Source organism: Bufo gargarizans, chromosome 4 (assembly GCF_014858855.1).
Source record: "Bufo gargarizans isolate SCDJY-AF-19 chromosome 4, ASM1485885v1, whole genome shotgun sequence".
Lineage (NCBI taxonomy): Eukaryota > Metazoa > Chordata > Amphibia > Anura > Bufonidae > Bufo > Bufo gargarizans.
The window spans coordinates 192,157,744-192,182,316 of NC_058083.1; the positions used below are offsets into that span (position 1 = coordinate 192,157,744).

Here is a 24,573-nt window from a genome sequence, read left to right on the forward strand (position 1 = left end):
TTATTTGTTGGGTGGAATTGAAAACAACCCCACAATTCCAAGAAGATTTATTTGGTTTTAATATTGGTGTTCACTGTCCACTAAAAAGGACATCTTGTACTTATCCCGCAGCTCAATGCTGACCGCTGCATCCGAGGGGTTAAATGAGCGGGTTTGGCGTCATCACTGAACCCGGTCATTGCAGGTATGTACAGGTACATCACAGTGGCTGAAGGGTTTTAGTTTCATTCCTCTGTAACAAGTTGGACCATTTTGTCAGGTACATTACATAATTTATAAATTAAAGTCCATTTTAGTTCCATGGTGTAATGTGACAAAACGGGAAAAACAATTGGGGGGGTCCATTTTGGCATCTGCTTTTTTGGTATGGACTGGTTTAGACTGTGTTGGTGTTGACGATACTTGTTACTGGGAATGGAGCTTCATTCATATAATGATTTTTCAGAGAGGGGTTGTGCTGACGTGCCGGGTCTATATTTACTAGGGATGAGTGGATACTTGTTGCTTTGGGTCTAGTTTGGCGTTTGCTCTGGATCACCTCTGTCGTCATATGGGTTGTATTGTATCGCCTTCCTCTGAAGTGCAGGCTTCATGTGTGAGTCAGCGCGGTATGCTTCAGCCTGTGATGCCGTGTTCTCCAAGTTTGGCCAGGAGGGATGATGAATCAAGTGTGTTATTTTTAACGTAATATTGTCTTGCATTCTTTATGAATGACTCCTGCACCACAACTTCTTCTATAACTCGTGACCACTTAACCCCACTGCTGCCAGCATCTGTGTGGCACCCTGTCTGCTGTAAACCCACCATTGTTGTCTTTTATTGCCAAACCTGCACCAGTGTGGAACTGACAATGTTTTCTTGTGGGTTATAAGTACGGATTAAATGGGTTTTCTGAGGTTTTAATATTGATCTATCCCCTGGATGTCTGATTGATGGGGGTCGGACAATTGGGACCCCTGCTAATCCGCAGTTTGAAGGCAGTTCTGTCGCAGCCTTTTCTCAGCTTTCCCTAGGCCAGTGACAACACGTTCATCGGTCACATGGCCTAGTCGCAGCTCAGCCCCATAGAAGTGAACGGCGCTGAGCACAGTACCAAGCACAGCCACTATACAATGTATGGCGCTGTGCTTGGTATACTGCGAGAAGGTTGCAGCTCTCCCTGGAGCGCCGATGCCTCAAACAGCTGATCGGCTGGGGGTCCCGGGCATCTGAGCACCACCGATCAGGTACCAATCAGTATTTAAATCTTGGAAAACCCTTTTAACTATTTGCGATATGTAAGGCCCCTTTCACAGGCGCAAGTTTTCCGCGCGGGTGCAATGCGTGAAGTGAACGCATAGCACCTGCTCTGAATCCTGACCCATTCATTTCAGTGGGTCTGTGCACATCAGTGTAGTTTTTCATGCATCAGTTCTGCGTTGCGTGAGAATCGCAGCATGTTTCATATTCTGCGTTTTTCACACAGCCCTGGCTTCAGTGAAAACCGCATTGCATCCGAATGTAATGTGTTTTTTCACTGATGGTTGCTAGGTGTTGTTTGTAAACCTTCAGTTTTTGTTCACGCTCGTGAAACACGCATCAAAACTGATTGCACCCGTGTGGAAAAAAAATTAAACACTGAACACAATTGCAGACAAAACTGACGGAACTTGATTGCAAAATTTACTGAACGCATCCTAGCACAATCCGTATCATTCGTGTTAATGAGCCCTAAGCCATGCCATGCTGCATAATGCTTTGTTCAATCCATATTAAAAGTATTTTGATCAGTCATCCACACACTGCTGGACCTCTCTTTGGTTTTGTGACCCTTTCTAGTAGGGTATGTACACACTTGACTGACATGCTGCAGTTTTACTAACCAAATGTTTTTTTATTTTTATTTATTTATTTTTTTATTGCGGATTTCATTGTAGAAATGCTGCATATTTATTTGCATATTGCAAAAGGTGAAACCCTCAATGAAAATCTGCTGCATAACCTGACACCCTGCAGATAAAAAAATCTGCTCCAGAGGGCAATTTCCGGTGTAATTTTTTTGGTCTGCGGCATATGTTAATGAATATTGCTAAAATACTCATTCACTTTGCTAGTACTGCACAGTACTGCTCCACGATGGCAAATCTGGGGCTTACCTGCCACGTGTGAACATACCAGTTTAATCGGATAAGGCTACGTCTACACGACGACATTTGTCGTGCGACAGGGCACAACTACACTGCAACATTTGTAGCACAACATTATGTTGCACCAATGTCGGGCAACAATTTTTTTTATGGCAGTCTATGGTGTCGCACTGCAACATGCAACATGCTGCGACTGCAACGCAACAGTCGCAGAAAAATCCATCTGAAACAGATTTTCTGCGACTGTTGCGTCGCAGTCACAGCATGTTGCAGTGCGACACCATATACTACCATTATAAAAATTGTCACACGACATTAGTGCAACAAAATTTCGCCGCGACAAATGTCGTCGTGTAGACGTAGCCTTAATGTTGGTGTAAAGTTGCAAACCTAATGAATGATCCTAGACTCATGCAATTAATGGTGCATTTACACAGACAGAATATCTGACCAATTTCTGTCCAGTCAGACGAATAGTGGGTGTGTACAACAAAGATATGTGTGTGCAAATGGCCATCTGACCAATGATTGGTCAGAAAATCTGTCGGATAATCTGTAATACAAGGCTACTTTCACACTCGCGTTTTATGCGGATCTATCATGGACAGATCCGTTCAGATTAGAGCTGCAACTAACGATTATTTGAATAATCGATTAGTTGCCGATTAATTTCTACGATTAATCGATTAATCGGGAAAAACGACAAAATTACAAAACAAAGAGGTTTATATGATCTTACTTGAAAAAATTATGTTCAAAGGCCATATTAAAACAAATTGTGGACGACACTATTATGGGGAGGATCTGTGGATGGCACTGTTATGGGGAGGGGGATCTGTGCACTGTTATGGGGAGGGGGATCTGTGGATGGCACTGTTATGGGGAGAGGGATCTGTGGATGGCGCTGTTATGGAGGGTGGGATCTGTTGATGGCGCTGTTATGGAGAGGGGGATCTGTGGGTGGCGCTGTTATGGAGAGGGGGATCTGTGGGTGGCGCTGTTATGGAGAGGGGGATCTGTGGGTGGCGCTGTTATGGAGAGGGGGATCTGTGGGTGGCGCTGTTATGGAGAGGGGGATCTGTGGTTGGCGCTGTTATGGAGAGGGGGATCTGTGGGTGGCGCTGTTATGGAGAGGGGGATCTGTGGGTGGCGCCGTTATGGAGAGGGGGATCTGTGGGTGGCGCCGTTATGGAGAGGGGGATCTGTGGGTGGCGCCGTTATGGAGAGGGGGATCTGTGGGTGGCGCCGTTATGGAGAGGGGGATCTGTGGGTGGCGCCGTTATGGAGAGGGGGATCTGTGGGTGGCGCCGTTATGGAGAGGGGGATCTGTGGGTGGCGCCGTTATGGAGAGGGGGATCTGTGGGTGGCGCCGTTATGGAGAGGGGGATCTGTGGGTGCGCCGTTATGGAGAGGGGGATCGGTGGATGGGCGCCTGTTATGGAGAGGTGGGATCTGTGGGTGGCGCCGTTATGGGAGGTGGATCTGATGGGGTGGTCGCGTTATGGAGAGGGGGAATCTGATGGGTGGCGCAGTTATGGAGAGGGGGATCTGTGGGTGGCGCGTTATGGAGAGGGGGATCTGTGGGTGGCGCAGTTTATGGAGAGGGGGATCTGTGGGTGGCGCAGTTATGGAGAGGGGGATCTGTGGGTGGCGCAGTTATGGAGAGGGGGATCTGTGGTTGGCGCCATTATGGAGAGGGGGATCTGTGGTTGGCGCCGTTATGGAAAGGGGGATCTGTGGGTGGCGCCGTTATGGAGAGGGGGATCTGTGGGTGGCGCCGTTATGGAGAGGGGGATCTGTGGGTGGCACCGTTATGGAGAGGGGTTATGGAGAGGGGGAACTGTGGGTGGCGCAGTTATGGAGAGGGGGATCTGTGGGTGGCGCAGTTATGGAGAGGGGGATCTGTGGGTGGCGCCATTATGGAGAGGGGGATCTGTGGTTGGCGCCGTTATGGAAAGGGGGATCTGTGGGTGGCGCCGTTATGGAGAGGGGGATCTGTGGGTGGCGCCGTTATGGAGAGGGGGATCTGTGGGTGGCGCCGTTATGGAGAGGGGGATCTGTGGTTGGCGCCGTTATGGAAAGGGGGATCTGTGGGTGGCGCCGTTATGGAGAGGGGGATCTGTGGGTGGCGCCGTTATGGAGAGGGGATCTGTGGGTGGCGCCGTTATGGAGAGGGGGATCTGTGGGTGGCGCAGTTATGGAGAGGGGGATCTGTGGGTGGCGCAGTTATGGAGAGGGGGATCTGTGGGTGGCGCAGTTATGGAGAGGGGGATCTGTGGGTGGCGCAGTTATGGAGAGGGGGATCTGTGGGTGGCGCAGTTATGGAGAGGGGGATCTGTGGGTGGCGCTGTTATGGAGAGGGGGATCTGTGTATGGCACTGCTATGGGGAGGGGGATCTGTGCACTGTTATGGAGAGGGGGATATGTGCACTGTTATGGGCATAATAGTGCACAGATCCCTTTCCCCATAACAGTGCACAGATCCCTTTCCCCATAACAGTGCACAGATCCCTTTCCCCATAGCAGTGCCATACACAGACCCCCCTCCCAATAGCAGTGCCATAGACAGATCCTCCCTCTCCCCATAACAGCCCCGGCCCCGCTGCTTAGTCGGACTAATCACTGCATCTTTATTTTACCTTTTACAATGACGCTCCGGGAACAACTAACAGGCAGAGCGGACGCGGCGTAACGGCACTTACTCACGTGACGCACCTGCTCCGCCCACTTAATGAATGAAGGAGGCGGAGCAGGTGCGTCACATGAGTAAGTGACGTTACGCCGCGTCCGCTCTGCCTGTTAGTTGTTACCGGAGCGTCATTGTAAAAGGTAAAATAAAGATGCAGTGACCGCCCGCATAGCAACGAATCGGCGATTATTCGATGACTGGATTCGTCGACAACGAATCCAGTTATCGATTATAATCGATTACATCGATTAATCGTTGCAGCCCTAGTTCAGATAATACAACCGTCTGCATCAGTTTGTATTGTCTTTAAGGCTACTTTCACACTCGCGTTTTTTCTGGATCCGACAGGGTTCATAATATAACAAAAACAAAGACAGGTGCACTCTGCGGTCTTACTAAGCCCTCAAACTGGTGTTAAAATTGAGAGATTAGCCAACATGTCCTACGTGAGGACAAGTCTGAGCCCAACACGACGCCAAGCTTTCTCAAGTAGCTCGGGACCTAACGCTAAACCTACCTGGCCTGTGTGGGCAATACCAGGAGCCAGTGGGCAAATTACAGGAGCGCAAGGTCCGACTCAAAGCAATCTTCCAGTAACCTCCAGCATGTGACCATGCATACAATGGGAGGAGGCAGAGAGCTCTGAGCCCCACCCAAGACTGGCTGATATAGCCCGGGCCTCACATGTGCACCAGAATGCTGCCTGTAGATGGAAATAAAGGCACATTCAGACTAGGAGTCTCTACACCTCCCAAAAATTCAAAATACAAACTACAAATTAGCGTGGTAGTACTGGCAGGGTTCAGCACAAACGCTTCCGTTACTGATAATACAACCATCTGCATCCGTTATGAACGGATCCGGTTGTATTATCTGTAACATAGCCAAGACGGATCAGTTATGAACTCTATTGAAAGTCAATGGGGGACGGATCAGTTTTCTATTGTCAGATAGTGTAAGAGAAAATGAAATCCGTCCCAATTGACTTGCATTGGGGGTAATGCCGGATCCATCTTGCTCTGCATCCCATGACAGAAACCAAACTACAACAGTTTGCGCTTTTCTCTCCGGTCTGGGAACGCAACCAAACAGAACGGAATGCATTTTGGAGCGTTCTGTTCTGTTCAGTTACGTTTTGTCCCCATTGACAATGAATAAGGGACAAAACTGAAGCGTTTTTTTTTCCAGTATTGAGACCCTATGACGGATCTCAATACCAGAAAACGAAAACGCTAGTGTGAAAGTAGCCTGAGCTTTGCAATCCCCTATTGGGAATGGTGGATCCTGTCTTATCTATACACAGAGGTGATATCATTACAGGCAGGATTAGAATAATATATAACTGCAGTAAAGTGATCTGTACAGACCAAGAAGTGGCGCCTATTATTAGACATAGTGGCCAGTGCAAAACTGCAGGATTTTATGTTTTTTGTTGTTTAAATATAAAAAGTGACATGGAAATTAAAAATATCATCAATAATTCTTACAAATATATTAAACATAAAAACGTGATTTAAACAATAGTTCATTTTCTGATGACGCATTCCTTTTAAAGGGGTTGTGCAGCCTGTTTGTATTGATGACCTATCCTCTGGTTAGGACTTCAATATCTGATCTGCAGGGTTCCGATTGACGGCACTGCATGTGATTCAGCCTTTCTCTTCTTTACACTGCCCGTCGTCTCTGAAGCCTTGATGGTGCAGTGAAATTACTCAGTCCAGTCACCTCTACAGGGGACATGATGCATAGTATAATGAAGTGGAATTGGCGCTCGCATGGGCCTCCACCTCCTCTTCAAACAGCCGATCAGCGGGGTCCTAGGTGTTGGACTCCCACCATTTGGATATTGATGAGCTGAGTTTAGGTCATCAATATAACCAGGCTGTACAACCCCTTTGAACAAGTTACCAAACTTCCCGTACCATGCAGCTTGCTAAGGAGAAGCCAGTATTTGGACTGTTAGCTTCCTGCATTTCCATGTATTTAATTGAAGGCGCAATTCTATATATCACTAGGTTTGCACATGCAAAGTATTAGATGATGTGTCCAAATGGCATGTGGAGTCACAACCAATCAGTGGCTGCAGAGATGACGTATAATTGCTACAGCTAATGATTGGCTGCAGCAGTCACACGTCTGTGTCAGTATTTTACTGCCGGAGAACAGTATACACACATTAATGGGGGACCCAGGAAGTGCTAGAATTGAAGCAGTGGGTTTTACTACTATTTTTATTTTATTTTATACCTTTTATAAGTATAATTTTTTTTATTATTTTAAGTCTGAAGGTGGCCGGAACAGCCCCTATAAAGAGGCCCTCAGATGAAAAGTATTTATCACCTATCCACAGAATAGGTAATAAGTACTGGTTCACAGGGGAACGGCAGTGCACATTGATTTATAACTCCATCCACTCTTATGGGACTGACAGAGCACTGGCTACGTCACTTTCTTAGGGTACTTTCACACTTTTTCTTTTCCGGCATTGAGTCCCGTCACTGGCTTTATACCGGAAAAGAACTGATCAGGCATATCCCCATGCATTCTGAATGGAGAGTAATCCGTTCAGGATGTCTTCAGTTCAGTCTTTTTGACTTTTCAGGATGGAGATAATACTGCAGCATGCTGCAATTTTATCTCGAGCCCAAAAAAAAAAATGACTTGCCTGAATGCCAGATCCGGCATTTTTTTCCATTTAGAATGTATTAGTGCAGGATCGGGCATTAAAAATGCAGCAATGCTGGATCCGTCCTAACTGTCTGTGCATGCGCAGACCTTTAAAAATGTGAAGAAAAACAATAGAAACTGATCCGTTTGTCCGGAAAGACGGATCCGTTCTTGCAATGCATTTGTGAGACTGATCCGCATTCGGATCTGTCTACAAATGCTGTCCATCTGCATGCAGATTGCCGGATCCGGCAATCAGTTCCGGCGAATCACTTTGCCGCAAGTGTGAAAGTAGCCTTATTAGTGAATGGAGCTTTTGACGTCACCACTACATTTTAGAGAAGGAACCCTCCATTCTTGGGATCACTGGAGTCCCAGCAGTCAGACTCCCCACGATCCAATATTTAACGTGTCTGTGTATAGATGATAAATACCTTTGGTGGATAACACCTTTTATGATGATGTGTGCATGAGCCCAAAGTGTGTTTTTTATTTATTTTATTTTATTTTATTTTATACAAAAGCTAATGCAGAAAACCACACAACAGTATGGATGATGGATCTGCAATATTCTCCAGCTTCTCAATCTTCTAGAAACACATGGCTCTGTAATAAAGTTCTAGCTGCTTATGGTTTTGTCTTTATATTAAATTGCCTTGTGTTTTTGATCTTTCAGCATAAAAGTCCGGTAACTTGAAGTTTGGAAGGACTCTTTCTGGACTCAGTCAAAATGGAGAATGGGGAGAAGATCAACCAGGAGCAGGAAGATGAGATGGTCAGTAGATTTAATTTTCATACATTGCAACAAGAACATTTGTGTGCTTTTTTAATTCTAGTATGGCAACACCTTGCTCTTCCTAATGCAGCCTACATTCAGGTACCCCATTGGTCAGGTGATCTGCACACAGTGTCTGCTGTGTGGACTGTCTGTATTTTCTGTGCGTGTCTGAGATATTCATAGACTTGCATAGAAGAGGAGACTTCTGTCCACACAGCACACACTAAGTCAGTCAGCAAGTCTGTGTGCTGACCAAAGGAGGACCTAACAGAGGCTGCATTTATAGAGAGGGTGTGCTGTGTGAAAATCCCCATACTGATGTATACATGGTGCCCTGTAGGGGTGGGCGATATGGCCTAAAATCTATATTGCAATATCTTTTTTTTTTTTTTTTTTTTTTTTTTTTTTACTTTTTATTTAATAACTATTAGCCTCCTTAAGGGCTAGAACCCTTGTCATATTCACCCTAATAGAGATCTATTAGGGTGAATAGGACTTTACACTCTGCCTGCTGCCCTGTGCTTTGTGCACACAACAGCAGGGAGCAGAGTTCCCTCCCCTAAAGAGTGCCATCCACAGAGCCCCCTCCCCGACACTCACAGGAGTACATTTATAAACTAATCAGTAACTTAACTTTATTCATTGCTGATCTCTTTATTCATTGCTGATCTCTATCTTAGCTCCGGTAACAGCAGGCAGTGCGGGCGGGCAGCGCTCACTCACTGACGTCACGTGCCTGCTCCTCCCACTAGGCGGCACAGGCGCATGACGTCAGTGAGTGAGCGCTGCCCGCCCGCACTGCCTGCTGTTACCGGAGCTAAGACAGAGTAAGGGCCCTTTCACACTTGCGTTGTCCGGATCCGGCATAGAGTTCCGTCGTTGGGGCTCTATGCCGGAAGAATCCTGATCAGGATTATCCAAATGCATTCTGAATGGAGAGAAATCCGTTCAGGATGCATCAGGATGTCTTCAGTTCCGGAACGGAACGTTTTTTTGGCCGGAGAAAATACCGCAGCATGCTGCGCTTTTTGCTCCGGCCAAAAATCCTGAAGACTTGCCACAAGGCCGGAATTAATGCCCATTGAAAGGCATTGATCCGCATCCGGCCTTAAGCTAAACGTCGTTTCGGCGCATTGCCGGATCCGACGTTTAGCTTTTCTTAGAGTGGTTACCATGGCTGCCGGGACGCTAAAGTCCTGGCAGCCATACTAAAGTGTAGTGGGGAGCGGGGGAGCAGCATACTTACCGTCCGTGCGGCTCCCCGGGCGCTCCAGAGTGACGTCAGGGCGCCCCAAGCGCATGGATCACGTCATCCATGCGCACGGGGCGCTCTGACGTCATTCTGGAGCACCCCGGGAGCCACACGGACTGTAAGTATGCCGCTCCCCGCTCCTACTATGGCAACCAGGACTTTAATAGCGTCCTGGGTGCCAGAGTAACACTGAACGCATTTTGAAGACGGCTCCGTCTTCAAATGCTTTCAGTACACATGCGTTTTTCCGCATCCTGCGTGTAATTCTGGCAAGTGGAGTACACGCCTGATCCGGACAATGCAAGTGTGAAAGGGCCCTAAGGTATCCAGTAAAATGATCATCAATGATTAAAGTAACTGATTTGTTTATAAATGTATTCCTGTGAGCGGTGTGGCCCTGTATATTCTAACACCCAGGCAAGCGTCCCTGTCGCCATGGGAAAGCCTGGGGGTTAGAATATACCATCGGATTTGAGTTTTCACTATCTCACTAAGATCGTGAAAACTCAATGATTTACTGTCAGTCCCTCCCCTCCTCCTCCTCCTCCTCTGTTCTCATTGGTGGTCAGCAGCAGTTGCTCACAGTGGGGAGGGAGGGAGTGCCTCCTTCTCCACTGTGCCGCCTCAGGAGAACATTGTGCGCGCAAAGAGCGCGATCATATCGTGGTCCGGCGATATGCACAAAATCCATATCATGGCACAAATTTATATTGCATATCGCCTATATCGCCTATATCGCCCACCCCTAGTGCCCTGTACTAAGAGCAGAAGAATAGGTACTAATTTATAATTTTCCATGCTGATTTTTGCCATGGAAAATAGCTTAAATCTACACCAGCAAGGGAGCTGGCCTACAGTTAATGGGGTATTCTCATCTGAGACAATAGGGGCATATCGTGGTGGGACCCGCACCTATTATGAGAATGGAACGGGCAAAGTGGTGGCTGGAGGACTCCAGTCCAGCCACCACCAAGCACGCTCCCCATAGAAGTGAATGGGAGCACACCACGCATGACCGGACACTGCTCCCATTCACTTATATGGGCCCAACAGAAATAGCCAAGCCTGTGCTTGGCGACCTCATAGAAATGAATGGGGGACGCTCTCCACCACTTTTGGGGCTCTGTTTAGGAGAAGGCAATATGCCCCCATTGTCTCAGATGAGAAAACCCTTTAAAGGGTAACTGTCATGTTTTCATCAAAAAATATATTTTAGCATATGTTACTGCTGCAGCAGCATTATGCATAAAGCAATCTTTAGTTTCTTCACATACCACTGTTTTCCTTGAGTGTTTCTCTTAGTTACGGCTGTTTAAACATTTACAATATTAGGACCTTCTCAAAATGGCTCCTCTGCCAGTTGTTCATTTAGGTATGAGCATGCAAAACTGCTCAGTACCCTACGTAGGGGCTGGGGAGAGCAGTGAAAACAGATCTTTTGTGAAGCTTTATCAAGTTTTGTTCTGCAAGAATCTGTTCCTGCATGTGCCCAGGACAGGGTATCACTATGAAGTGCTCTCTGCATTGAGCAGCCTTACATCCCCGCCTCTCGGCTCTGAGTGACAGCTGTAGCATCCAACCAGGAGAGCAGTGCAGCTGTCACTCAGAGCAGAGGGGAGGGGCTGTGAAACAACTGAATGCAGGAGCAGAATCTGGTAGATTAAAACTTCATATTCACACTACTCTATATGGGAAAGGTGCCTCAGAAGGTATGTTTGTAAAGCTGTCAACAGTTTAGCATGGTCAAAAGTGCTGACAGAATCTATTTAAACAATGTTGTGTACCAGTTCACTCAGTTGAGTCCATTTGTAAACCTCTGAGTGGTCTACTAACTGCTTTCCCTTCTTTCCATATACAGGAGATTTATGGATACAATCTTTGCCGGTGGAAGTTGGCTTTGGTAGCTGTGGGTGTGCTATGTACTGGAGGATTTCTCCTCCTCCTTCTCTATTGGATGCCTAAGTGGCGCGTGAAAGCAACATGCACTCGAATAACATTGAAGGAATGTGACGTCGTGCTGCTGAGAACGACTGTAAGTCTCTAAGTTGTCCGTGTAGTCTAATGTTGAGTGATCTCCAGGAAATGGCGATTTGTTGAAATTCTCATTTGTTGGGTTCTTGTCTTGCTGTATGTACGAGGCTGCAACAGCATGAAGAACTTAGAGGTTTTCTGAGACTTTATTAGTGAAGATCTATCCCCCTGGCAACCCCCTCTTCCCATCAGCTGTTTGGGAAGGCTACACACTTGCAGTAGCGCTGTAGCAATGTCAATTTATTTATTTTTTTCCCCCCTAAGCCACGTTCATCTGTCACATGGCGTAGGTGCAGCTCAGCCCCATTGAAGTGAATGGGACTGAGTGCAATACCAAGCACAGCCTCTATACAATGTACAGTGCTGTGCTTGGTAAGCTGTGAGGAGACTGCAGCCCTCACAGGAGCTCTAGTGCCTTCTCAAACAGCTGATTTTCGTGGGTCCCAGGTGTCGGACCACCACCGTTCACATACTAATGACCTATGCTGAGTACAAATCATCAGTTATAAAGTCTTGGAAAAGCCTTTTAAAGTGTATAGGTAATTTGTGTAATATTAATAATGTTTTTGTTTATATAACTATTTTTATTGCGTTGACTCGAATTTTGCTGCACTGCAGAAAGCATGCTGCTCTCTGCTGCTCTATTCTGCACCATCCTTGTTGAATGCAGTGTTTTAATGGCCAAAAATTCTAAGTGATAATGGCTTTCAACATGGAATATTGCTTCAAATATATTTTGTTTTATGCACCCTTTTTGACAAGTCTTAAAAGTGAAGCTTTCCAGAATGCTTATTGAACTTGGTGCTGATGGTCTTGTCAGTTGTTTTAGGCCTCATGCACACGACCGTTGTTTTGGTCCGCATCTGAGCCACAATTTTTGCAGCTTTGATACGGACCCATTCACTTGAATGAGGTTGCAAAAGATGCGGACAGCACTCCGTGTGCTGTCCGCATTCTGTTGCTCCATTCCGTGGTCCGCAAGAAAAATATAACCTGTCCTATTCTTGTCCGTTTTGCGTATATCAATGGCTGTCCGCACCGTTCCTCAAATTGCAGCTTGCGGACCGCAAAACACACAAAGGTCGTGTGCATGAGGCCTTAGGCTAATTTTCTTATACGTCCCATGCACTTGACATTTGGCAATTTTTTTTTAATTTTATTTTTATTTTTATACAAAGACTCAATATTTCCTGTATTGACCCTTCTTTTTGAAGACTTTTGCAATTCTCCTTGGCATGCTAGATATTAGCTTCTGGGCCTAATCCTGACTAATGGCAACACATTCTGGCCTAATCAGTGCATGGAGTTTATCGCAAGTTTGTGTGTGTTTATCAGTCTGTCCTTGATGTTTTTCTTGGAAAAAAAAAAAAAACAGACTTCAGAAGGTGCAGGGATTGGACTGGGGTAAAGTTAATTTCTCAGAATCTCCCCTCAGACTGGGACATCTGGAAAAATGATTGTCCAGAGAAAAAAAGGGGAGCGCCACTAGAAGTCCTGTGTCTTGATAAAACAGGATCGGGTCCATGGCTGGGAACCTCCCTAGATCTCAATCTCTTTTTGAGAACCTGTGGTCAGTTGTCAAAAACAAGTGAGCGGATAGACAAAAACACAGAAACTGTGATAAACTCCAAGCTAGAGTTGTTGCGATACCACATTTTTGATTCGGTTTCGATGCCATGAAAAAGTTTTGCGATATTCGATACCACCCGAAAAAAAATGAACCAAAAAAGCCACGTGCATTCCACATTTTCAAAAAATGGCGAATTGCGCAGTTTTTTTTTTTCTGTTCCTGCGTTCACCGCATAGATTTTTTTAAAATATTTTAATAGTTTGGACTTTTCTGACGTGGCGATATGTAATATGTTTATTATTTATACATTTTATATGTGAAATTGGGGAAAGGGGGTGATTCATACTTAATATTTTGGTGGGGGGTTTTTTACACTTTTTATTTTTAATTTTATTTTTTACTACACCTATTTCCCCCCCTTAGGGGATAGAACCTGGGATTTTTTTCATCCCTTGTCCTATTTACCCTGATAGAGCTCTATCAGGGTGAGTAGGACTTCACACTGTCCCTGCTGCTCTGTGCACACAGCATCAGGGATGTTACCAGGGCTTCAGTAGCGTCCTGGCTGCCATGGTAACCGATCGAAGCCCCAGGATTACACTGCTGGGGCTGCGATCAGAACTTCCACTGCACCACCTATGAGGGGGAGGGGAGAGGACCCTGTGGCCACTGCCACCAATGATTTTAATACTGGGGGGGGGGGGGGGGTTGAGAGGGGCCGGCGCACTGTGCCACCAATGATTTTAATGGGGTGGGGGATTGAGGGGGGGAGGGGCACACTGCGCCACCAATGATAATTACCCATTAATACAGGGGGCGGGTACTGGCAGATCAGTGACGGGTAACTCCTCAGGTGTCGTACCTGAGGGGTTAACTGCTGCTGATCGCAGCTCCCTGTCGGGGACAGGCTGACGGCAATGCGATTCTGCTGCCGGCACCCGACTCCTGTGTTATGTGTTAAAGTCTGGACCTAGGAAAAGTAGACTTTAAGTATTAGGCTACACAGAGCGGCGCCCAGCGATGTCCCAGCACTCACCATTATTCCATTATACGTGTCGGGGTGATGGGGTACTAATTTTTATTTTTTTAATAGTATCTTTTTATTTTATTAATTTTAGCAAAAAGCGTGCCAAACACTTCAAATACAGACAATCAGCAATTGAATCCAGTACATTCAATTACATGGGATCAGTCCTAGCAGCTCCTTTTATCCCTTACTCAGTCCAGAAGCGAATATCAAGTTTAGTATGAATAGTACCCAATATATTATGTCTCGGGATGGTAAAAAGTACTGCGCATACACACACACATTCATACACGCCTTCATCGGCCGGAAACAACCTCACTGTCTCCTATGGTGTCAGAGTCTGGGCTCCAATCCAAGGGTCCCATATCTTCATGAAACGATCAGGGGTCCCTCTTCGCTCATATACAAACTTATATAATTCAAGGTCAGTATTAACTAGATGTACCCATTGTTGCACAGTAGGTCTCTTAGGAGGTTTCCAATTGAGAAGGATAGTTTTCCTGGCATAGTATAAGAGTATTCTGTAAAGCTTCCTTCCAAATTTGGTGGGAACAACCTCGTTGGCTACCCCCAACAGACTAGTGAGCTCAGTACAGACATTAGGAAAGCCTAGTTTATCATTAATATACGTATGAATCTCCTCCCAGAAGCCATGAATGATCGGACACTGCCAAACCATGTGTATAAGGCAGCCGTTTTCATGTCCACATCTTGTGCATTGAGGGTTTGGCAATTTACCCATTTTAAATAACCTCTCAGGGGTATAATATATCCTATGAAGCCACTTAACTTGAATCAACTGATCCCTAGCACTTAACACCGTGGATCTCCATGTATAGCTAAATTCTTTAATATGCACATCTTCCAAACCTTAGACATCCCTTTTCCACCTGACAAATGCGTTGTCTATGGGGGAGTCCTGTAACGCCATCAGCGATGCATAGAGGGCCGACACTGGTTTGACCAAAGGAACCCAGATAGGGTACTAATTGGTTTGCTAGGGTGCATTTAGGACAAGCCAGGGCAGGTACGAGGACAGAGGATCACCACCACCAGGTGATGCCTCCGGGCTGAGGATCTACCAGGATCATTATAGGGAAAGATTTTTTCCTCACATGGTTGTATGCTCGCATATACCTACTCCAGGGCACTTGACTGTTTTTGAATAAGGGTGTTTTTGTTTATTATTTAGTCACATTTGACCACCAAGGCTTGTTTTAAGGATACTAATAAATGCTTATGTTTTAAAGGTTCTACTACCACTTTTCGATTATTCTCTTTAATTTTGTTGGAACTCACTATAATCCTTTTATTTATCAGAATACTTTATCAATTTGTTACATTAATATGGCCAGCTTCCTATCGGGGACTTTTTTTTTTTTTACAGAGGCTCTTATCAAAGAAGCGAGATTCCAGGTCTTTCCACCTCCGCCACCTGTAAACTTGCTTTTAGGGATCTTTACGTAGGGTATAAAGAGAATATAAAATCGTGGTAGGAAGTTAAAGGGGTTGTCCGGGTTCAGAGCTGAACCCGGACATACCCTTATTTTCACCCCAGCAGCCCTCCTGAGCCTGGCATCGGAGCATCTCATGCTCCGATGCGCTCCCGTGCCCTGCGCTAGATCGCGCAGGGCACAGGCTCTTGTGTTTTCAATAACACACTGCCGGGCGGTAACTTCCGCCCAGCAGTGTGTTCGGTGCCGTCACCGGCTCTGAGGGGCGGGCTTTAGCTCTGCCCTAGCCGTTTTACTGGCTAGGGCAGAGCCAAATCCCGCCCATCAGTGCCGGTGACGTCACCGGGCTGCCTGTCAGCCCCATAGAGAGCCCCGGTACGTCACCGGAACTCAGTAAAATGCCTTTGCCCTGCGCGATTTAGCGCAGGGCAAAGGAGAGCATCGGAGCATGAACTGCTCCGATGCTCATGTCAGGGGGGCTGCCGGGGTGAAAAATGGAGGTATGTCCAGGTTCAGCTCTAAACCTGGACAACCCCTTTAAGTCCCTTGAGAGTTATTTAGAATATCAAATTGTACCAAAGGGACTGCGTATCAGACTTGTCCCTGCAGCACGTATTGCCTCCCTGTTATTAATCAAACAGTTGGAAGAAGAACTCACACGTAGCTCTCTCAACCTGATGAAATTCCCGAAAGGAAGTGTTCGAGAGAACATCAGAAAGGTTAAAAGAGCTGACTGATATAGCCCTTAAGTTTAAGACTGACTTTGATTTCAGTAGATGAGAATCATCACTTCAGGCATCTGTGGAAAGAGTCCAGAGTCTGCTGAAGGAACAGAAACATAGGCAGTTCAGGAGGGATCTGGGTGAATTTAAAGGGGTTGTCAATACCTCCATTTTCACCCAGGCAGCCCCCCTCATTTCAGCATTGGAGCAGTTCATTCTCCGATGCTCTCCTTTGCCCTGCTCTAAATTGCGCAGGGCAAAGGCATTTTTTGGAGCTATGGTGACATACCGGGCTCTCCATGGGGCTGCCAGGAAGCCCGGTAACGTCACCGGCACTGATGGGTGGGCTTTAGCGCTGCCCTAGCCAGTAAAACGGCTAGGGCAGCGTTAAAACCTGCCTATCAGAGTCGGTGACGTCAATGAACACTCAGTGTGTGTTTGTAAACAAAAGAGCCCTTGCCCTGCACGAATTAGTGCAGGGCAAAGGAGAGAATTGGAACATGAACTGCTCTGATGCTCAAGTCATGGGTGCTGCCGGGGTGAAATTATGGGTATGTCCGGGTTCAGCTCTGAACCCAGTCAACCCCTTTAAGGAGAACAGGGCTCATCAGCTTGACAAGGACATACCCCCGTCTGGATTAGAAATTTCATCTTCTGACCCTGACCTGTCAGACATTGAGACCCATCAAGGTCATAGCAGAGGATAGGTGGACAGGGGAAAAGGGGACCTCCACACAAGAAGCAAAGTAAAAAATGGCGAAGGTGGGGGAGAGAGCCGAGCAACAAACAAGGGACGGGCCAAGATGGTATGTTACCATCCTCTTCCTTGGCCTCATCCTCTGGCAATATAAATGCTTCCTCGTCTTTTTTTAACACAGGGCCAGGTGCCTTATCAATTAGGCGACAGGAACATGGAAAATCGCGCACAGACAACACCTTACAGGTCATAAACATCTCCCTACGACCATTGAGTGACGTGGAATTAGGTCTGCTGGGAAGAGGTCTATAGTTTTTACCAACGGTGGACTTCAGACCCTTTACTTGGGTCAAGGATCTACACCTGTTCTGTAGAAAACTTTAAAATGGCAAAAATTTGTTAGCAATAACACAGACTTGCAAGAAATTGGGGATAAATGAGGAAGATTTCCCTGACTTAGACTTCCTAGACCTCTTGGAAGAAGGCTCATGTGGAAACAGTGAGGGTTTACAAATTTGCGTCCCACGAGTACCAGATTGCCACCCGTGTTAATCTACGTATATATAGACATTTTTCTTCAACTTGTTATCGCTGACCTGGAAAAGATGGATGCTAGACATCCTTCCCATCAGAATTTATCTGAAATTGAGATGAAAGGCCCTTCGGGGTCTTGAAAGAGACGAATCTGTTATAAAACCGTCTGATAAGGCTGGCAATCTGGTCATTATGAGCAATGAGGATTACTGTGGAATGTGTCTTGATCTGCTGAGAGATAGGGATGGTTATAAGATCCTTATATCTCACCCGAGTACGCACTACCTGAGAGAATTGAAAAGCATTCTTACGGGTGGGATGAATAAGAAAGTGATCAGTCAAGCAGAGTTTCGTTTTATTCTACATAACGGGGAGTTATCTTTTGCAAGGTCGTCCTATCGTTTCAGGAGTTGACTCTCTAATACAAAACTGTGGCATTTATCTGGACCGTGTACTGAGAGAGTTTGTACTTACATTGTGATCTTATACGATGGATTTTCTGAGGAACATTGAAACTATCAATGTTGACTCCTCCTGCATGTTGGCCAGTATCGATGTAGAATCCCTCTACAGCAGTATCCCCCATGAGAACAGATTACGAGCGGTAGGACCCATAATGAATTTATTCTTGATCTCCCTAGATTCGTCCTTACCCACAATTCCTATTCCTATTTAATGCACGTCTTTACCACCAGCTCAACAGAGCCTGTGTGCCCTCACTTATGCTAATTTTATTTCTGGGCTGGTGGGAGGACAACACTGTTTTCCCTGACCACCAGATGTGGTGGCACGAGAGAATCGTGCTATGGACTCGTTACATCGATGACATGTTCATCCTGTGGAATGGTAATAGCATTGAATTTACTCATGAGATCCATGAGGATTCCATAATCTTCTTGGATGTTAGGGTCTCCAAATAAGGGGAGAGGTTGGCAACCACTATCTTAAGAAAGCAGACTGCTACCAATAGTATTTTACATTGGGAGAGTTGTCACCCCCTGCCCCTGAAGACAGGTATCCCGAAGGGCCACTATCTGAGGTTTAGGATAAATTATTCCAACTCGGAGAAATTCCATAGGGAGGCCAGGAGACTCTACACTAGGTTTTAGGATCGGGGTTATCCCGAGGGGGTCTTGAGGAATGCCTTTCACGAGGCTCATGCGAGGCATAGAAGGGACTCCGAAATTGAATCCGACCCCAATCCGACTCCGCTTTTGATAGTGCTAATTTGGAGATGAGAAGGATCCTCAAAAAATATTGGCCTATTATGCTAATGGACTCTGACCTCACTGACACCATTACGAAATACCCTAGCATCACTTACCGTAGGGGCAGGAGCCTCCGTGACCGTCTACTTCGTAGCCACTATGTGGCTCCACCTGGAGACCTATTGGGCTGTTCAGATGTGGAGAATGTAAGGCATGTACCTTTTATCTCCACATCTAAAATGGTTTATATGTTTGTTCACGAATCACATTTTTTCCCTTCAGGAATTTTGTCAATTGTAAAACCAGGGAGGTCGTTTATATCTGCCAATGTCTCTGTCCATTGGACTATGTTGGTAAAACCATTCGTGAGTTGAGGAGGAGAATCTGTGAACACGTTAATGATGTCCTTAAAGGGGTTTTTCAGTTTGTTAAAACTGATGATCTATCCTCTGGATAGATCATTAGCATCTGACCTCCACTGATCAGCTGTTTGAGAAGGCAGCGGCGCTCTAGGAGCGCCGTGGCCTTCTCACTGTTTACCGCAGGCCCAGTGATGTCACAACTAGTATCAACTGGCCTGGGCGGAGCTGAGCTCCATTCAATTGAACAGAACTTAGCCGCGCCCAGGCCAGTTAATACTAGTCGTGAAGTCACTGAGCCTGTGGTAAACGGTGAGAAGACCACGGCACTGCTAGAGCGCCGCTGCCTTCTCAAACAGCTGATCGGCGGGGGTCCTGGGTGTTGGACCCCCGCCGATCAGATGCTGATGATCTATCCAGAGGATACATTATCAGTTTAAACAAACTGCAGAACCTCTTTAACAAAAAGGACACCCTAATTGCTAGCCACGTGATTGATAAGCATTCAGTGGACCCCCAATGCATTGCGTTTCTCGGTATTGGAAACTATTCCCCCACCATGAAAATTATTTAAAAGGAATCTGAATGGATTTACCCTTTCTGATTTCAGTCCCCCCAGGGGTCTCAATGAAAGATTGACCTTTAGCTGCTTTCTGTAGATACCTGATTTTCTTTTCTGGCATCTGAGAGCTTACTGTAATAATTTTTGTACTTTACCCTCTGTAGTGGCCATGGACATGCAAAGTATCCGATTGTATATGTGGGTGACGTTTATCTTGCCACCTGGCTATTTTCAATTATGTCTGTTTATTTCTATACGATTCCCTCTGCATCGTCTGGGATTCTTCCCTTTTCAGTTTTTCCTATATGTGTGGCAGTGTTTCCGTACTACTTGATCATTTGTTATATACAGTTGCAAGAAAAAGTATGTGAACCCTTTGGAATGATATGGATTTCTGCACAAATTGGTCATAAAATGTGATCTGATCTTCATCTAAGTCACAACAATAGACAATCACAGTCTGGCTTAAACTAATAACACACAAAGAATTAAATGTTACCATGTTTTTATTGAACACACCATGTAAACATTCACAGTGCAGGTGGAAAAAGTATGTGAACCCCTGGACTAATGTCATCTCCAAGAGCTAATTGGAGTGAGGTGTCAGCCAACTGGAGTCCAATCAATGAGAGGAGATTGGAGGTGTTGGTTACAGCTGCCCTGCCCTATAAAAAAAAAAACACACACACATGCAAAATTTAGTAGCATTTTAAGCCTTATTTGGTAATTGACCTTTATTATGGTCATCTTCCATTTCTACATCTTATTTTTGTTTTATTTTATCAGCTCAATTATGTTTTCTCCTCCTATTTTATTACTTTATGGGAAGCAATGCTTGGCTCTGCGCCATCGCCTCCCCTTGATTGTGTAGGTAGGAGGACTGGCTCTTAGTCCCTCTGCCGGTCAGATTGCTAAACTGGAAGTAAGATAACTTGCGCTCCAGCATGCGTTCCGCTTACAGGAAGTGGGGTGCGTTCTATGTTGGCCTTCTCTTTCTCCCAGCTCTTCAGCCATGAAGGTAACCATGCATAAATTCAGTGTACAGGTTTTGTCGTCTTTGACTTTTAAAATCCCTGTCCTGCTGTTACTCCACTCTTCCTAATTTCTAGCTTCTGTCTACAGAAAAGGACGCAGAGAAAGGATTCTACAGAATATAAAACACTGCTCATATGCTCATACATCTACCAATGTTGGATACCTTTATTTTTTTATATTTTTTTTTGTATTTTTATCAGAACAATATTTTGCCTTGCGTTTTATCTCCCAAATAATCACTTCTGGCTGCCCTGTGTAATGGATACTATAAATTGTGAGTGGGTACAGGAGCCAACAGAAAATAAGTGGTTTCCTTGTGGTCGATATCTCTGCAAAGGTTTATTCCCCCCGCCATGTAAAACACATTATATTTAGCGGTTGTTGAATGGAGACTGCATAGTTCAGTGATTTGAAGTTGATTGTCAGCCATGGGTCTAGTGCTGACTGTAAGTCTGTGAGTAATGACATGCAGACTAAACCATCTAGGAACAGGCTGTACCCAATAATGCTGCCACTAATTTGTTTCACACTTGTGGCTATAAAAAAAATCTAAGGACTAATTAGCCAGTATACATAAATGATGTAATCCCAGCAGATTTTTACTTGTTTATATCATCACCAAGCACTCTTTGTATGTGTTAGGCAAACTACTAAACTTAAAGGGAATGTGTTTTTTCTGCCAATTGGGCCTCATGCACACGAACGTGTGCCAGCCGTGCCCGTGCTGCGGTCTGCAGTGCACGGGCACTAACTGTAGGGCTGCCGCATGTGGACGTGGACCCATGGGGTCTGCGATGTGCATCCGACGGTCCGCACTGCAAAAAAAGGCTTCCGTTCCGCACCGATCTTCCGGATTGTAGACCCATTCAAGTGAATTAGTCAGCATCCGTGATGCGGGGTACACACAGCCGGTGCCTGTGTATTGCTGATCTGCTGTTTGCGGGCTGCAATACGGCCATGTGCATGAGCCCTTAACCAGACAGCAACACGCAAATTTTTAATTCTATATCCTAAACATTATTATGGGGGTTGCCATGTTGCTTGTGAAGTCCTTAGAGGTTTGCTTTACAGCAGCCGCGTTGGCCATAGACACCGTGGTCAGAAGGGGGCCTTGTTGACTTCTATGGGAGAGTTTACTAGGCATGCTCTGTGACCTGTACAAAGGTCAGCAAACGGCTGATCAGCTGTGATATCACCTATTTTGAATGGTAGATCCTGTGTTATCTGTCTATATAGGTGATATGTGTCATTCCACTTTTGCCTGGAATAAGGAGATAACTATAGTAAAGTGATCTGTCCTGGCCAAGAAGTTGAGTCTATTATTAGGCTTGGTGGCCAGGATTTTATGTTTGTTTGTTTCTTAACACCTTCACCCCCAGAGTTTTTTGCGTTTTCATTTTGCACTCCCTGCCTTCCCAGAGCCATAACTTTTTTATTTGTCTGTTCACATAGCCATATGAGGGCTTGTTTTTTGCGGGACAAGTTGTACTTTCCAACACCACCATTTAATATTGCATATGATATGCAAAAAATACACATTGGAAATATGGTCCTCTGCTGACTTCTACAATTGGAACCAGTGACTTTAGACAGCATTTTTAGCAGTCATTCATTTCGGCAGCATTTGCGTTAATGTTGCAGCAGATTTAAAGGTTTTCTTCCACCAGATTTGGTCCTATTTAGCTGACTGACATTAGCGATGTGCTAGTGTCAGCAGTCCATAACAGTGTTCTTACTTATCTATCTGCTGCCGTTCACCTTAAAAACGTACTTTTATAGATATGCTAATGAGCCCCTAGGTGCTATGTGGGCATCATTAGCACTTAGAGGGCTCCGTCCACTAACCATTTCAGCCGCCCATCACGTCCCTCCAGCCCGCCCCGCTCCTGTTGATTGACTTGAAACTTCTCAGTATCTCGTACCAATTTCCGCGCCTGCGCCGTGCGCTTCTGTATTCTCCCGGCGCCGGCATCCTCACTGCGCCTGCGCCAACTAAGTTACAGTGAGGAAGCCGGCACCAGGATTGCGGCATTCACTCACTGCGCCTGCGCCGAATTCAGAAGCGCACTGCGCAGGCGCGGGAATTGGTACGAGATACTGAGAAGTTTCAAGTCAATCAACAGGAGCGGGGCGGGCTGGAGGGACGCGATGGGCGGCTGAAATGGTTAGTGGACGGAGCCCTCTAGGTGCTAATGACGCCCACATAGCACCTAGAGGCTCATTAGCATATCTATAAAAGTATGTTTTTAAGGTGAACGGCAGCTGATAGAGAAGTAAGAACACTGTTATGGACTGCTGACACTAGCACATCGCTAGTGTCAGTCAGCTAAATAGGACCAAATCTGGTGGTAGAAACGCTTTAATGGCCATTTAAGCATTATCTGCAGCTCTTTTCGCACTGCGTCTTGAGTATCCGTTTAAAGCGGTGGTGCACAACCCTTGTTGTCGATTGACGCTTGGCCTGTTACACAAGTCGGTGCAAAGCTAATTGGGGAGGAATGATCGCTACCACAGTCATTCCTCCCACAGTTCCCTCATTATCGCTAGCACATTCGTGAGGACACAGGGAGATGTATGATAATCGTCCATCTCTCACCCTCATAAAATATGCAAATCAGCCGACAAATGAGTGATTGCTTGTTTATCAGCTGATCAGCGGCACGATTATAAAAGCAAGATATCAGGGACAGTGATCCCAGTAATTGGCCCAAATGTCGCGCAGTGTAAAAGGGACTTAAAGGGATTTGTCAGTGAAAATGATTTTGTAACCAGTTCCTGCAGCATGGCCCCTGAAACCACCACTGTCTCCATCTTGCCGTCCCCACACTGTTTACATCTGGCTGGATTTCTAATTGTATCTTATTCATGTCACATGGACCTTGGCTACTGCCTCATGTAGGATTCATGTAGTGACTACATTTTGGTTGTAATTTGGCTTAGAAATGCTTTAATGTGCTAGCTGCTGGGGGAGGGCAATACATTCCCATTTTAGGTCCGTTTCTATTTACTATGCTTTTTTCTTACCAGGATGAGTTCAGAACATGGTTCTGTGCAAAAGTGCGAATACGGCTGTGTCCAGGAACAGACCCCTTTCAAAGCCCTGAGTCCATTGCAGGCAAAACGCTCAATGGTCACACCGGCCACCTTCCTGAGAGTCCCACAGAGCACCATGAAGATCATGCAGTGAACGCTACAGCAGTCCCACTAAACGAGGTGATAATATATTCTGTTCATGGCAGGGTCTCTTCTGCAGAGGAATGGAGTACCTTACTCTGTGTGCAGTTCTAGAAAAACATCACTCACAATCTTAGGCTTGGGTGTATGGCATATATGCTCTGTGATATCATATGTCTGCACCTCCTAATAAATGGTTAGGGGCAGATCTGCCGAGTGTAAAGCAAAAGCAAATGAACACTGCAGCATGGGGAATCTGAATTTGAATTATTGCATAATTTGGATTTTATTCTTAAAGGTAACCTGTCAGGCAGCAAGTTATAGAACATTGTTTTATGGGATTCATTTACTTGAATTCCTGCTCATTCTGGTCTTTGAAGTTGAGGAGGCGGTCCGATCGGTGATTGACGGCCTTCCCCTATGACTTTGTACAGAGAGAGCTGTCAATCACTGATGGGACCGCCTCCTTCACTTCAAAGACCAGAATGAGCAGGAATATAAATGACTGAAATACAAGTTTTACAAATTTGAAGTTGATTTTCAGCTATCTCCCCCCCCCCCCCCTTAATATTATTTCAATCTGCTCGGCTCCTCCTGCTCTATAATCTGCTGCCTGCAGCTCAGACTCCATGTTCAACGTGACAGGTTCCCTTTAAATATAGAACATTTTTACAATAAAGAAATGGAT

General features: G+C 45.7%; 1 protein-coding gene across 1 annotated transcript in view; it reads left to right on the forward strand.

Annotated features, from left to right (window-relative positions):
• ATP13A3 (ATPase 13A3) overlaps positions 1–24,573 on the forward strand; it is a 143,039-nt gene that overhangs the window by 54,001 nt on the left and 64,465 nt on the right. The window contains exons 2-4 of the mRNA XM_044289425.1: positions 8,159–8,257; positions 11,371–11,544; positions 23,739–23,924. Coding sequence (XP_044145360.1) covers positions 8,213–8,257; positions 11,371–11,544; positions 23,739–23,924 — 405 coding nt within the window. The 5' untranslated portion in view covers positions 8,159–8,212. The remainder of the gene's footprint in view (positions 1–8,158; positions 8,258–11,370; positions 11,545–23,738; positions 23,925–24,573) is intronic.